Source organism: Mus caroli, chromosome 5 (genome assembly GCF_900094665.2).
Source record: "Mus caroli chromosome 5, CAROLI_EIJ_v1.1, whole genome shotgun sequence".
NCBI lineage: Eukaryota > Metazoa > Chordata > Mammalia > Rodentia > Muridae > Mus > Mus caroli.
The window spans coordinates 100,494,560-100,508,508 of NC_034574.1; the positions used below are offsets into that span (position 1 = coordinate 100,494,560).

Genomic DNA, 13,949 nt, shown 5'->3' on the forward strand with positions numbered 1-13,949 from the left:
CTCGTGTCACAGAAGAGACAGCTAGAGCAGAGCTCATCTGAAGAGACTAAAATCCATCACTTCAGGACTCACCGATTCTTCTTGCAAGATATTTTCTAAATACAAGCTAGTCTGTATTTGAGTTAGGCCCCTAGGATGTGTTGCTGAACAAGTCAGTTTTGCTCACAAGAACTGAGCTTCCACTTCCATATCACTGCTCATCACGGAAGGACAGTCAGGTCAGGACTCACACAGGGCAGGAACCTTGAGGCAGGAGCCGATGCAGATACCACAGAGGAGTGCTGCTTACTGGCTTGTTGAGCATGGCTTGCTCAGCCTGCTTCCATACAGCATAAGCCCTAGGATAACATCATCCACAAATGGGCTGGGTCCTTCCCATCAATCACTCAGAAGATGCTCTTTAGGCTATCCTGAAAGTTCCCTATACCCTCCCCCTGCCCTGCTCCCCTACCCACCCACTCCCACTTCTTGGTCCTGGCGTTCCCCTGTACTGAGGCATATAAAGTTTGCAAGACCAAGGGACCTCTCTTCCCAGTGATGGCTGACTAGGCCATCTTCTACTACATATGCAGCTAGAGATACGAACTCTCATAGAGGCATTCTTAAGGTTCCCTCCTCTCCAGTGACATTAGCATGTGTCAGTTTGACGTAAAACTGCCAGGACGACATTTTTGACTGCCATCATTTGTGACAGACAGAGAACACAGTAAGGTACTGTAGATATCTGTCAGTCAGGAGGAGAATGGTTAAACAGTCAGTGTGCTTGATAATTGGAGCCCGCAAATTGTATATAAATCTTAGTACATGACATCACCTTTATTGATGGGCATAAAACAAGAAAAATAATTTTTCATGAAGCTTTTTGTATTTAACATAAAGACCTGTAATGTAATCTGTGTTCATATCTTTTTACTTTCTCTGATACAAAAGTGGTCTTTATGGAGTTAGTGGTTATAGCTCAGTAGTAGAGTGCTTGCTTAGCATGTACGAGGCCCTGGGTTCTAGCCTCGGTATCTTAAAGTAACAATAAAACGATCTTGATGAAATGATGGGATAAAAATAGGTGTTTGGTTGCAAATTTCTCATTTTCATATATTCTGGAAAAAAGAATTGTTGGTGAATCTGTACCAGAGTCCCAAGTTATGGGGGTTGGGATGGGACATATTGCTCTAGGCAAAGAACGAGAGTCTAAAGTCTCAAAAGTTAATGAAGGTTCCTACCTTCACATGAACACATGAAAGTGTTTCCAGGTTCCGGATGTGAGGGAGAAGGGTAAGACCTGGTGACCAGCAGAGGTAGTTCTGGTAGGTCCCAACCCAGAAGAAGAGCGGGTAGGTCACCACAGCACTGAATCCTGAGCGTGACAGTGATTCTCTCCTCTGTGCTTCTGTCCTACTCTGGTTGACAGGGCCTGTTGTGGGACCTGGGCATGGTGTCTGTTCTTGGTGTGCAGCTGGGTGAGGCTGTTTCCTGAGATAGCTTCGATTTTTGCCTTCCATGTGTGTGAGCCACAGAGCGCTGACGGGACCCGTGGTGGCTATGACAAGGGTTCCTCGACCGCATTTCGCATATCAGTATAGTTATTTAGTAGGACTTTATAATGAAGGTGAGGAAATGCTGCTCTTCTTCTCAGACATAACTGTTCTATTAAGCTGAGCTACCATAACTAGACTGTTGACAATTTTTTGAGTGAAAGAAAAATAGAAATCACCTCTTCACCCTTCATTCTGTTCACTTATGTGGCAGAGAAAAAAAACTTTTTTACTATGTATGGCAAAACTACAAAAGGAAAATTTATATATATAAATTTTGTTATAAATTTTATATATACTCTTTTTTAAAAATATAACTTCATTTTATGTAGTTCACACTTGCCTTGGACTCAGAATCTTCCCACTGCCTCCTCCCAAGTGTGTGGCTGCGGCATGTACCACCATGTCCTGCCCAGCCCTCCTCTACTGGAGTCTGTTTCCTCGTTCTCTGAGCCTAGAAGTAAGTCCTCGAGGCCAACTTCCATGTACACACTGGGAAGATCAAAAAGTATTGGATCAGAAGTAGCAGAGTTAAAAGCTCATTTATTGGCAAAATAGTAGGCCACTGGGTGGCTTTTAAAGCACGGAGTGTTGAAGGTAGGAGAAGTCTTGAATTGGGTTAACTTTCTCATTAAAATTTCAGGCAAGCAGAACTGGAAGCTGCTATACAAAGGAAGGTGGAGTTTGAAAGGAAAGCTGTGCGCATCGTAGAGCAGCTCTTAGAGGAGAACATCACAGAAGAATTCCTGAAGGAGTGTGTACGTGTTCAATGGTCAGACTACCAGATTTAAAATAGAATATCTATATTTAAAGATTTATTTGTGTATATGAGTATTGTACTTGCTGATTTTGTTTGTTGACTTGACAAAGGACCAGAGGAAACAGAGCAGGTAAGTCAAAGCAGCAAAGGAAAAAGCCTCTGCTGAGGACACGCCTCCATGCAGAGGACACGCCTCCATGCAGAGGACCCCGCCCACAGTGGGTGGCTCCACCCCTGGGCTCTGGTCCTGGGTTCTACAAAAAAGCAGGCTGAGCAAGCCAGGGGAAGCAAGCCAGTAAGCAGCACCCCTCCATGGCCTCTGCATTAGCTCCTGCCTCCAAGTTCCAGCCCTGCTTGACTTCCTATCCTGACTTCCTTTGGTGATGATCAACAATGTGGAAGTACCAGCAGAATAAATCATTTTCTTCCCAGTTTGCTTTTTGGCCATGGTGTTTCATCACAGAAGTGATAACCCTGACTAACAAAAATAAACAAGCTGATGCCATAGTGGTGTATTTGCTATGGCAGACATGTTTTGGGGAGGATTGTGGAAGGACTTTGGAACTTTGGCTAGAAAAAGCCATTGAGCGATCAGAGCTCAGTGGGTGATCTTTGGGAGCTTGGAAGATAAGAATGTTGAGAACAGTGCAGACAGTGAGGCCTAGCTTGTGAAGTTTTAAGATTCTGGCCGTTTGCTATTTTGGATTAAGATTCTGTGGTTCCAGTTAGGTGGGGCTAAAGAACCAGCTGTGATTTAACAAGAGATGAGAACTACTAAATCGAAACCTTTGCTTTGCTGGGATACTTGATGCTGGTCAGCTGGAGCTGAAAAATTAGCAGTGATCAAGAAGAGACCAACATTATTGAGATAGAAATCTTCTGGGAAGTGTTTCCTGAGAGCACAGGGAAGCTGTGTTCCATAGGTGACCGTGGTTGTACCTTGTACTGGCAGCCAGACTTGGTACCCAGAGTCACCCAGGTGGTACTGCTTTTGAAGGCATGAAGGAATCATGGAGACGAGCTGAGGCTTGACACTGTGAGATGCCAGGAAAGACCATTGGTGAAGGTGCAGCCCAAGACTGAAAGGATCATGCAAAGAAGTTGAGGAAGAGAGCCATGAGGGGCTATTGGTGAAAGTGCATCTCAGTTGCAGTAGAAGACTCCAGTGTTTCAGAGATGCCAGTACCGTGGGAAGACTACCATGGGACAGCAGCAGCAGTGGAGTGGAGCCAGCCTGAAGGCAAGCGGTATGTGCTACAGAGTGCAGAGCTGGAGGAATGACCCAAGCCCCTGGAGGAGCACAGAAGACTGTGAGTGGATCCCAGACATTGGACATGACCAAACAGGAAAAGGCTTATTCTGCCTGCACTTTCACATTGCTGCTCATCACCAAATGAAGTCAGGACAGAAACTCAACAGGGCAGGAACCAAGAGGCAGGAGCCTAGACAGAGGTCATGGAGGAGTACTGCTTATTGGCTTGCTCAGCCTGCTTTCTTGTAGCACCAAGACCATAGCACAGGGATGGCTCCACCCATGGTAGTTACCATATGTCAGCGCAGAGCCATCTTTTCAAAGTGTTTAAAGTCACAGCGTTACCGTATGTATGTTAGACCCTTCTTGGTGTGCTCACAGAGCTCTCACAGTCTGTTGGGAAATGCCCTTTCGTTTCTCCCCAGGGGATGTTCATCACACCGGCTCACTACAGCGACGTTGTGGATGAGCGGTCCATCATCAAACTCTGTGGCTATCCTTTATGTCAGAAGAAGCTAGGGGTTGTAAGTACTTTCCTTTAAAGTGTATTTATTAATTTTTACAAAACATCACAGAATAGTAAGTTAAGCCTGTGGTCATGAACTAATAATAACTTGGGTTGACCAAAAGTATTAATTGTAAATGACTTAATTGTATATAACATAAAGTTTGTGTTCCTTAATTAAATTCTTTTGTAAATTATACTTTATTTTTCTTTAGATCCCGAAACAGAAATATCGAATTTCTACTAAAACCAATAAAGTCTATGATATTACTGAAAGGAAGGTAGGTTCAAAGCTGTTGAATGTGGCAGTTAATTTTTAAATGACATTGTATCAAACTTTAAATTTTTTTACTTTAAAATTTGTCTGTTAGAAAATAGCAATTTACAGGTTGTTTCTGTTAAAAGCTAAGGTACTAAGAAAATTTCTTGCTTGAGCTTTAATAAGACTTGAAGCTGGGTGTGGCAGAGACCGGAGAGTCAAGGGTTAGATTTATTCTCGGCCCTGCAGCAAGTTTGAGGCTTCTCTGGGCTACCTCTCTAGCTCAAAAATGATTTGAACATTTGAAAACATGAAGTACATGTTAGTATAAACGCAGACAAGTAAACCATGGTGAGAAGGATGAGCCAGGAGCAGACTGATCACACATATGAACCCTGGATAGGGTCATAGGAGGGATGGGTTTGAGCAGCTAGAGGCAGCACAGTCAATCATCCGGATTAAAAAAAAAAACATGAGAACTGCTTATCCCAGCAAAAGCAGGTTTGAGAAAGGCAGGGCAGACCTCTCTCAAAACTGTATAGAAGAATATAAACTTGGGCAGAAAAGTAGACCATATATGGAAAGCTGATAAACTTTCTTATATGAAATTTAGAGATTTTGTCCATTATAAATAAACAAGAGAAAGATGTAAAGTTGTGTCTTCTAAAAGTTGCTAGCTAGAAAGGGTAATCTAAGAAAAAGGAAGGCAACGTAATGGAAGCCTTTATAGACTAACTGCAAACAGTTAGTGAACAGTCAGAAACGCATTCAGTCTCTTCAGTAATCGGAGGAAAAGCCGCTCTAAACACAGTGGGTTCGTTGTACAACTCACAAAGGTGAGAATAAAGGCTACTACATCCACCTTGAGAGCCTGTTTTGGAATCTGTTTCACACCATGAAGTGGAGGAAGGCTGGGGTTCAAACCCAGAGCCTCTTACGTACTAGAAGGGCTCACTAATGCTAAGTACAGTTACAAGCCCAAAAATGTATCACATTCTTCGTGAACAAGCCTTCATATTCCTTGTTATATGCCTTGAAAAAATTGCTGAGCTATGTGTACCAGGGTAAATGTATAAAAATATTGATAACTATAAAATATGGTATAGGCATAGAGTGGAATGATATTCTGAGTTTAAAAAGAAGGTAAGTGCTATAGGAACTTTGAAGACATCAAGTGCAGAAAACCAACCCAAAAGGACAAAGACTGTATAACCAACTTACACAAGGTTCCTAAAGTAATAATTTTTATAGCAGAATGGAGCTTATCAAAGAAGGTAGGAATAAAATGTTACTGTTTCATAGGTGTTACTTCAGTTTTGTGCTCTGAGAAGAATTCCAAAGATATATACTGAAGAGTTGTACAACAATGTGAACTTGTGTCATTGAATGTACACTAAAACATAGTAATGAGTAACAGGTGTATGGCGTTGCCTCCATCCCAGCTCCCAGGAGGCCAGGGCAAGAGAACTTAGAGTTTGAAGCCCACTGGTCTACACAGCAACTTACAAAAAAAAAAAAAAAAAAAAAAGGATTAATAGAGCAAACTTTGTATGTATTTTAAAAGGAGATGTCTCAGGAGTTTAATGCCATGTGTTCACAACCTCAGCACTGGAGGTTGGAGACAGGCAGACCCTGATAGCTCACTAGCCAGTCAGCAGAGCCAAAAGTGGGAGCTCAGAATTCAGTGAGAGACCCAGTCTAAAAACCATAAGGAGATGAGTAATTGAAGAGCACACCCTGTTACCCTCCAGCCGCAGAGGTGAGTGCTCACACAGACACGTAGGTACTGCTTGTGTGCATGAGTGCACACACAGACACACATGCCATGTTGGGCGCCACCTGTCGTGGGAAATATTAAAAACGTCAACCCACCATGTCTCTTGCCCTGCTGGTCCATATTTCCGCTCTAGTACCAGTACTGGCGGGCCACCACACTATGTCCTCATGACCACGTGGAAAAGAGAGAACTGACTTCCCCAAGTTGTACCGTATGCATGCCGGGGCGTGTGCATACACATACATGCCCTTGTATGCAAATTAGACAGTTAAAAAAGTGAAAGTATTAAATGTAGTCTTTAAAAACCATTTTTTATTAAGGTTGTTGTTGTGACTCACACTGAAATTCCAACACTTGGTTAGCCTCAGCAGTAGGATGCAACAAATTCAAAGCCAACCTGAGTTACACAGTGAGGTTTGGGCCATCCCAGAGTACAAAGTGAGATCCCATCTCAAAAAAAAACTTACAACATTTACGTGGTAGCATAAACGTCAAACTGTTCAGTTGTACATAAGTAAAGAATACTGTATACCAACTGCGTGGAACACATTTGCTTTCTGTGGCAGTGGGGTGGAACTCAGGGCCTTGCAGGTGCCACACAAGCGGTCTGCCTCCTGTGTCCCAGCTCCAGAATGCTGCACAGTGAAAGTAAATACATGAGAGCCTGGGCGAATCGTAGAAATGAGAACAGACAACCATACCCCACTTGAATCAAGCTCAGAAATGTCAGCGCTGCCTGTTTTACAGGGATGTGCATATAGGTGCTATACAGGGACAGGTGTGTGGGTGTTCTGCATAGAGATATGCAGGTAGGTGCTATATAGGATAAGCAGTTAGGTGCTGTATATATAACCAGGTAGGTAATTGCCAAAAGGAGTGGTGAAAGGAACTTCTGATATGCTTACTTCTGGGGAACAGGGAAGGTGATGCAGTTGGCAGGGGCACAGGAAAGCCATCAAAGCTGCAGTCCTTTACTCTCCATCTTGTGTGGTAGAAGCCCATTCTTCAGGGTTTCTCTTATTCTTTGATGTACACATTCATGTTCACTGCATGTAGGTTATATTTCAAAATAGAAAGATAATGAACTAACTTCAGATTTTTCTTTTCAGTCTTTCTGCAGCAATTTTTGTTACAGAGCATCTAAATTTTTTGAAACACAGATTCCCAAAACTCCAGTATGGGTTCGAGAGGAAGAGAGGTAATTAAATCTTTATCTTGTTTATTCTGGTTGTAAGTGACCTTTCTGCTTTTGACATAGGCTGGGAGTGGGAGTAGTTTTCTGTAGACTGTTATCATTTTATACACGTTAGCTGTGGGTAAATAGTTATATCTTAAGCATAGTAGTTAAGGATTTTTAAATGGAAAGTCTTACATACAAATATGTTTTCTCTAATGTATTTTTAATCACAAAATCATTCTGGCTCTTGCTTTGCCGAGAGTGTCAGTGAATCCTGCTAATGTTACAATCTTGAATTAAAATATTAACTTTCTTCAGAATACTAGCTCTTCGAATCTGGCCGAACTCACTTTGCTGCTATGATAACACACTTACAGTAACTGCAGTATCCTGAGTTTAAAGAAAACCAATAAAAAAGTACCTTTTGCTAAAATGTTTGTGGTCATCATAGGGCTTTTGCCTCAGGAAATAATTAAACATTTGCAGTATTATACTGATGCAGAATTTGAAGAAATGTATTAATATCGTGAGTGAGTACGAGAGCATAGTAGCAAAAAACAACAGTTGTTGTCATTATTAAAGTAAATTGTGGGCTGGCGAATGGCTCAGCGGGTAAGAGCACCAACTGCTCTTCCAAAGGTCCTGAGTTCAAATCCCAGCAACCACATGGTGGCTCACAACCACCCGTAATGAGATTTGACGTCTTCTGGTGCATCTGAAGTCAGCTACAGTGTGCTTATGTATAATAATAAATATATCTTTGGGCTGGAGCGAGCAGGGACTGAGCAAGCTGAGTTGACCGGAGCGAGCAGAGGTCCTAAAAATTCCCAACAACCACATGAAGGCTCACAACCATCTGTACAGCTACAGTGTACTCACATATATAAAGTAAATAAATCTTTAAAAAATAAATAAATAAAGTAAATTGTATAGAAATTCAGACAAAGGCATGATGAGGTTAGTGTCTTCCTGAAGGATGTAAAGAGATGGCACAAGCCCTGTTATTTGTGGTCAGTGAAGATGGGTGCTAAGTCCAGTGACTTAGGTGTGAAGAGATGCAGTTGTCTCAGAACAGGCAAAACATGCCACACTGTATTTTAAGGTCACTGCTCTAAAGTCTACCAGTTCATTGACTGTGATGACAGAACTTTTGATAGCATATTCCTTTGTTATCCTTCCTATGCAAAACCTATCCACCAATCTTTGGCCTTAAACTGAATGTAATAAAGACTAAATTGATCATTTTACCACGATCTGTAAGATTTTTTTTAGAAGAATAAAAAACAGCATTGTCCTAGGTGAATGGGGGCTCACACTTTTTTGTTTCATTAATTTGTTTATTCATTTTACATCTTGATCATAGCTCCCCCTTTCAGCTCTCCTCCAACTCCCACCCTCACACATCTCTGCCCCCATTATCCATTCCCCTTCTCAGAGATGGGGAAGCCCCCTTGGGTACTCTCCTGCCCTAACATCAAGTTGAAGCAAGACTAGGCACATCTTCTCCCACTGAGGCCCAACCAGGCAGTCCAGGTAGGGGAAGGGGATCCAGTGGCAGGCAACAGAGTCAGAGACAGCCCTGCTCCAGTTGTTAGGGGACCCACAGGAAGACCAAGCTGTATATCTGTTTCAAATGTATAGGGGGCCTAGGTCCAGGCCCATCATGTTCTTTGGTTAGTGTTTCTGTTGTAGCTTGTCAAAAGACCCTCACTCACACAAAGACCACAGAGTCTTCCATCGTTGCAAAGCGCATGAGTATTTTACTTATCTAACATGTTGGGGATTCCCCTCTCAGCACGCAGGCCAGAGGAGAGACCCAGAACAAAGAAAGAGCACACTTTTTATACCTTTGTAAGGGCCAGATATAGGCACCAGGGTAGTTTGGCTTATTTTAATTGCTATAGCCAATAACCTTTTTGGACATTGGTTGGTTTGTATGGGGTGACTCTTATTTTGTCTGTCCTTGTGTTTTTTTAGAGTGAGATGGGGCAGGGAGATTGTTAATCTTGTTTTTGACCTTTAAAACTATGTTTCTGTATTTGTTTAGTCAGCCAGCTTTTTATCTAGCTCTGTACTTGGCCTGCTAGTACAGTTTGGAAAGTCCTTTTGAAGGGGGAAGGTGCGGGGGGTAGTCTTGAATTTATTTTGGATATTACATTTCAGACTCTCTTGCCCCCATGCCCAGGTTAGTTCACTTGCTAGCTCTTGTGTCCTTGACCTCTCTTTTTCCCTACTCTTCCACAAGACTCTCTGAGCTCTGCTTGATGTTTGGCTGTGGGTCTCTGCATCTGCTGCTGGATGAAGCCTCTCAGGACACAGTTATGCTGGGCTCCTGTCTGAAGTATCATTAATAGTATCGGGGGCTGGCTCTCTCCAATAGGGTGGGGCTCAAGTTGGGCCAGTCATTGGTTGGCCGTGCCCTCAGTCTCTGATCCATCTTTATCTTTTTGCATCTAATAGGCAGGACGTTCTGGGTTGAAGATTTGTGGGCACATTAATGGGAACCCACACTTTTTGATCTTGTCACTCTGTCTTGTGCTTCACTGTTTCTCTCAGCAGAAGCAGCACATTACAGTTCCACTAAGTAACACCAGTGGGCTTGCATTGTCCTTGTCTTTGATTTACAAACACATCTTCTCTACTTAGCAGTCTTTTTTTTTTGTTTTGTTTTTGTTTTTCGAGACAGGGTTTCTCTGTGTAGCCCTGGCTGTCCTGGAACTCACTCTGTAGACAAAGCTGGCCTCGAACTCAGAAATCCTCCTGCCTCTGCCTCCCGAGTGCTGGGATCAAAGGCGTGCGCCACCACGCCCGGCTACTCTACTTAGCATTCTTATTTCTACTTCAAAACCATTTACCTAACCACACATGATCGTGCATGCCTGTAATCTCCAAACTCATGTGAAGAAGCAGGATTTGAGGAGGCAGAGCTCAAGGTGATCCTCATCTGTATAGTCAACTCCAGACCAGCCTGTGGACATGAGGGGCTGTCCTAACAAAAGAGAGAGAGGGAGAAGCGAAGGCTTTACCAAACAAGCTATCCTGCCAGCTCTTCTCCTCAGACAGTTACTGGCACTTAACTAACCTTTCCCTAAGTCTCACCCCTCTGTGCTCAGAATATCTACTTTTCCTAAGATCTTGAAGCCTTGATCTATGTCACTTTATGTTTGTGCTCATTAGCCTTTCTTACATTTTTAGTGGAGGAAGGAAGACGAAAGAAAATTGCCCTTTATTCCTCTAATCTAGACAAATGCCATTAATTTACAGAGTATACAGTATTCACTTAGTATCTGGGAAGACACATCCATGCACATGTTTATTCATGTCACGGTATATGTACATGAGAAGACTCATCCATGCACATGTATATTTGTGTCATGGTATATGTACCTGGCAACACATTCACACTTATCCATATTCATGTCATCGTATATGTACCTGGCAAGATGCATGTTTGCACATGTGTATTCATGTCACCATATACCTGTCAAGACAATGCATACATATGTATACTCATGTCACTATATATGTGCCTAGCAGGACACATGCATATACATGCATATTCACGTGCACCTGTAAATCTCAAACTGTGAATTTAACTGTAATTGAGATAACAGAATAAATACATGAGTGAAGCAATATTTAATAACCTAAGTGTGTGTAAGATAAATTTTGTGACATTACTTAATGACAAACTGTAAACGAAAGAAAAACTGACAGGAGTCGGTTGGGGTAATGCACTCACTCGCTGCAGTGACCCTCGCCTGCCATTGTTTCACCTTCTACTTTTTCAGTTCCCAACATTGACTGTAATCTGAACATATTAGTAGAAGATTCCAGAAATAAATTTTAAGTTTTAAATTGTAAACCACTCTGAATAGTACAAGAAAAGTCCCAGACCCTGTTGCTCCTCCTTGCTCGTCCAGGGCATGGCTCATTTTTCCAAAATCAGCACACTGTGCTCATGTTCACCTGCCAGTCACTTAGCCACACAGGAAGAGCATGGTGGAGTGAGGTTTGGTACCATTCCGGATTTTAGGCGTCAGCCTTGGAGTCTTGATGGGGGGGGGGGGNGTCTATCATGCATTAGAGGGCACTGCTGTATGTCATGGGAAAACCAGATCATAATAGGCAAGAAATGCCAGGCTGAGTTTGGTGTAGGAAGGCGCTCTCAGGGATTTGTCTTGCAGTGCTGAGGGTTGAACTTGGGGCCTTTTGCATGCTAATCAAGGGCCCAACAAGGTTTGTTTTTGGTTTTTTTTGTTTTTTGTTTGTTTATTTGTTTTAGCAGACCCTGATCTGCATTGCTCTTCATGATGAATTGAAAGAGAATCACAAAAGCTTAAAGGATCCAGAGAGTCAGTCTAGTCCCTTTGTTAAGCAACCTTTCAAAAACTGAGCATATTTTATAAGCTGATGATGGCTTCTGAGTGAGGTCAGGATTCTTCTCACTGTAGTCAGCGTGGTTAATGGAAATTGTGAAGGCTCAGTCTACAAATACATTTTCTCGTTGTTATCATCTAACCAGAGCCTCTGCTCTTGCTGGTTTTAGGACATCTCTGGATGAGACAGTGCTGGCTTTAATCTGTAGTGTGGCTGTGCTGTTACCCAGTAAGTCCACTAGAGAGCACTAGTGTCACTGAGCCGGTTTTCTAATGCATTTCAGAATAAATAGCAGTCCTTAGTGTTTAATATAGAGATTTTTATTTTAAGTCAAAAACATAAATTGCATGACTGTGATTTAATAGTCAATTTAAAATGAAAATTTTAAATCCATTTCAAGTAAAAAAATACATTATTGCAATGAATTATAAACTTTTAAATTAATACATCTTATAGTCTGACATATACATATAACTTTAAAAACAGTCATTAAATGTCTATTTTCTGCCATTTTTATGTCATACTGATCACGTGTCTTGTAATGCTTCAGTATTAGAAAACCATTTCTTAGCCCCAGACCATGGTTCCTCATTTGTAAAAGTAGAAGTTTGCATTTGTTTTAGTTACGTTCTGGTTAATGATCAGCATGAGCCTGGATAGACTTGAGCTGTCTTGTTATAAGCAAGAATCAAATTCTTAATTCTGATTTAAGAATTAAAATTAACTAGAATGCTTTTGTTTATAAAGATGAAGGCTGATGGAGGACTGGGTCAAAGTTCTAAATGAGAAGAAAAGCCAGGGGTATTTTTAAATGTGTTTTAACCCTGACACATCATGGTCTTATATACTAATAGGAAACAGAATATTAAATTTGACCCAATTTGATCTCAAATAGATTATTGTGAATATGAGGATAAATTTATTAGATTTTAAAATCCCCAAGCCTTGTATCAGTGCCTTAGTTACGTTTACTATTTCTCTTCCTGATATATTAGAGTTGAAAAGAGTCACTAATTATAGGGAAAAATATCTAAAATTAAAATACACTCTTAAATACTGGGGAACAGTGCTTACAAAAACATCTCCTGGTAGTCTGCCAGAAGCCTGCCAGAAGCAAAACCCTGAGTTAAAGCTGTGTGGTTCATAATGTGTGATGTGTCTCACATTGTGACTTAGAAATTGCTCAGAAGGCTGGTGGCCACAAACAGACCACATACAGTTCTGGTGCCGAAATACTGTGCTTTGTAGATAGTCTGTGGTTGCATTATAAATCCTGTATGGTTTTGTAAATGTAGAGTCTGACAGACCTGGGAAGACAAAAGTTTCTAGAATTATGTGCTAAATCTAAATAAGGAAGGACACACATTGAAAAGCAAATTTTGTTTTTAAAAATCAATGCTGACAGAGCTAAAAGCATCATGTGGCTTAGAGTTGGGGATTTTTCAGTAGCAGTTCTAAGCAGTAAACATGCACAGTCTCAGGGTGGAAGCCGAAGTGTCTGCGGGACAGGCTTTATAACCTCCTCCTCAGCATACACCCTGCTGTCTGAGCAGAGGAAAGGTTTCAGTGTGTTCAAATACACTTGAGTCTTACCGCAAGGAGCACTGTTGTGTTGATGCAAGTGAGACACAAATATACAAGCATATCTACATGAGGTTTGGGGCATAGATTAGTTCTGTTTTAGATTCACTTTGCTAAAATTTAAGTTAAGCATCTAGAGTCAGGTACAATTGGCAGCATTGAGAAGGCAGGAGGATAAGGAATTGAAAGGTCGTTCTCCAGTACATTGTGAGTTCAAAGCTAAATCATGTCTCTAATTCTAAAATATAAATACAATTACATTAATCAACTGACTTTCACTTTAGTGAAAATATGAGAATGCCTTTATGAACCACCATTTTGAAAGCATTCTTTAAGTAGGGCAGTTGCTGGTTTGTGTTTTCTAACTGTGCTTTCAGAATTATCACCAGAGCAACATAAACTTGGAAGAGGATACTCAGCATAGAGAGAAATAGCCATCTTAACACAAAAGATAACTTTAGCTTTATCCAAGAAAGAATTGAAGGATGATGTATTCTGTCTTGTTCTCTGCAAGACTGCACATAACAATGTCAGTTGTAGTATAGGTACCATTACTCATTTCACAGGTTAGGGACCAACAAAGGTGTTAGTCACTCAGGATATCAGCTAGTGTCAAGGTTGAGAAGGACAGTAAAATTTGTAAAGTATGTTCAGAGCCTGCAAGCAGAACATACCAACCCTCGGGGTTTGGTTTCTGATTTTTTTGCTTTTGTTTTTGAGGGGGTT

The 13,949-nt window shown here is 41.5% G+C and overlaps 1 protein-coding gene across 5 annotated transcripts in view; it reads left to right on the plus strand.

Moving 5' to 3' along the window:
* The window catches only part of Rpap2 (RNA polymerase II associated protein 2), a 63,768-nt gene that overhangs the window by 1,720 nt on the left and 48,099 nt on the right, over positions 1–13,949 (plus strand). For 2 of the 5 annotated variants that reach the window (XM_021162023.1, XM_029477971.1), the window contains exons 3-6: positions 2,176–2,290; positions 3,970–4,068; positions 4,265–4,330; positions 7,195–7,283. In XM_021162023.1, the coding sequence (XP_021017682.1) occupies positions 2,176–2,290; positions 3,970–4,068; positions 4,265–4,330; positions 7,195–7,283 (369 nt within the window). Of the gene's footprint in view, positions 1–2,175; positions 2,305–3,357; positions 3,603–3,969; positions 4,069–4,264; positions 4,331–7,194; positions 7,284–13,949 lie in introns of those variants that run through there. The other 3 variants (XM_029477970.1, XM_021162027.2, XM_029477972.1) reach the window with 3 other exon arrangements.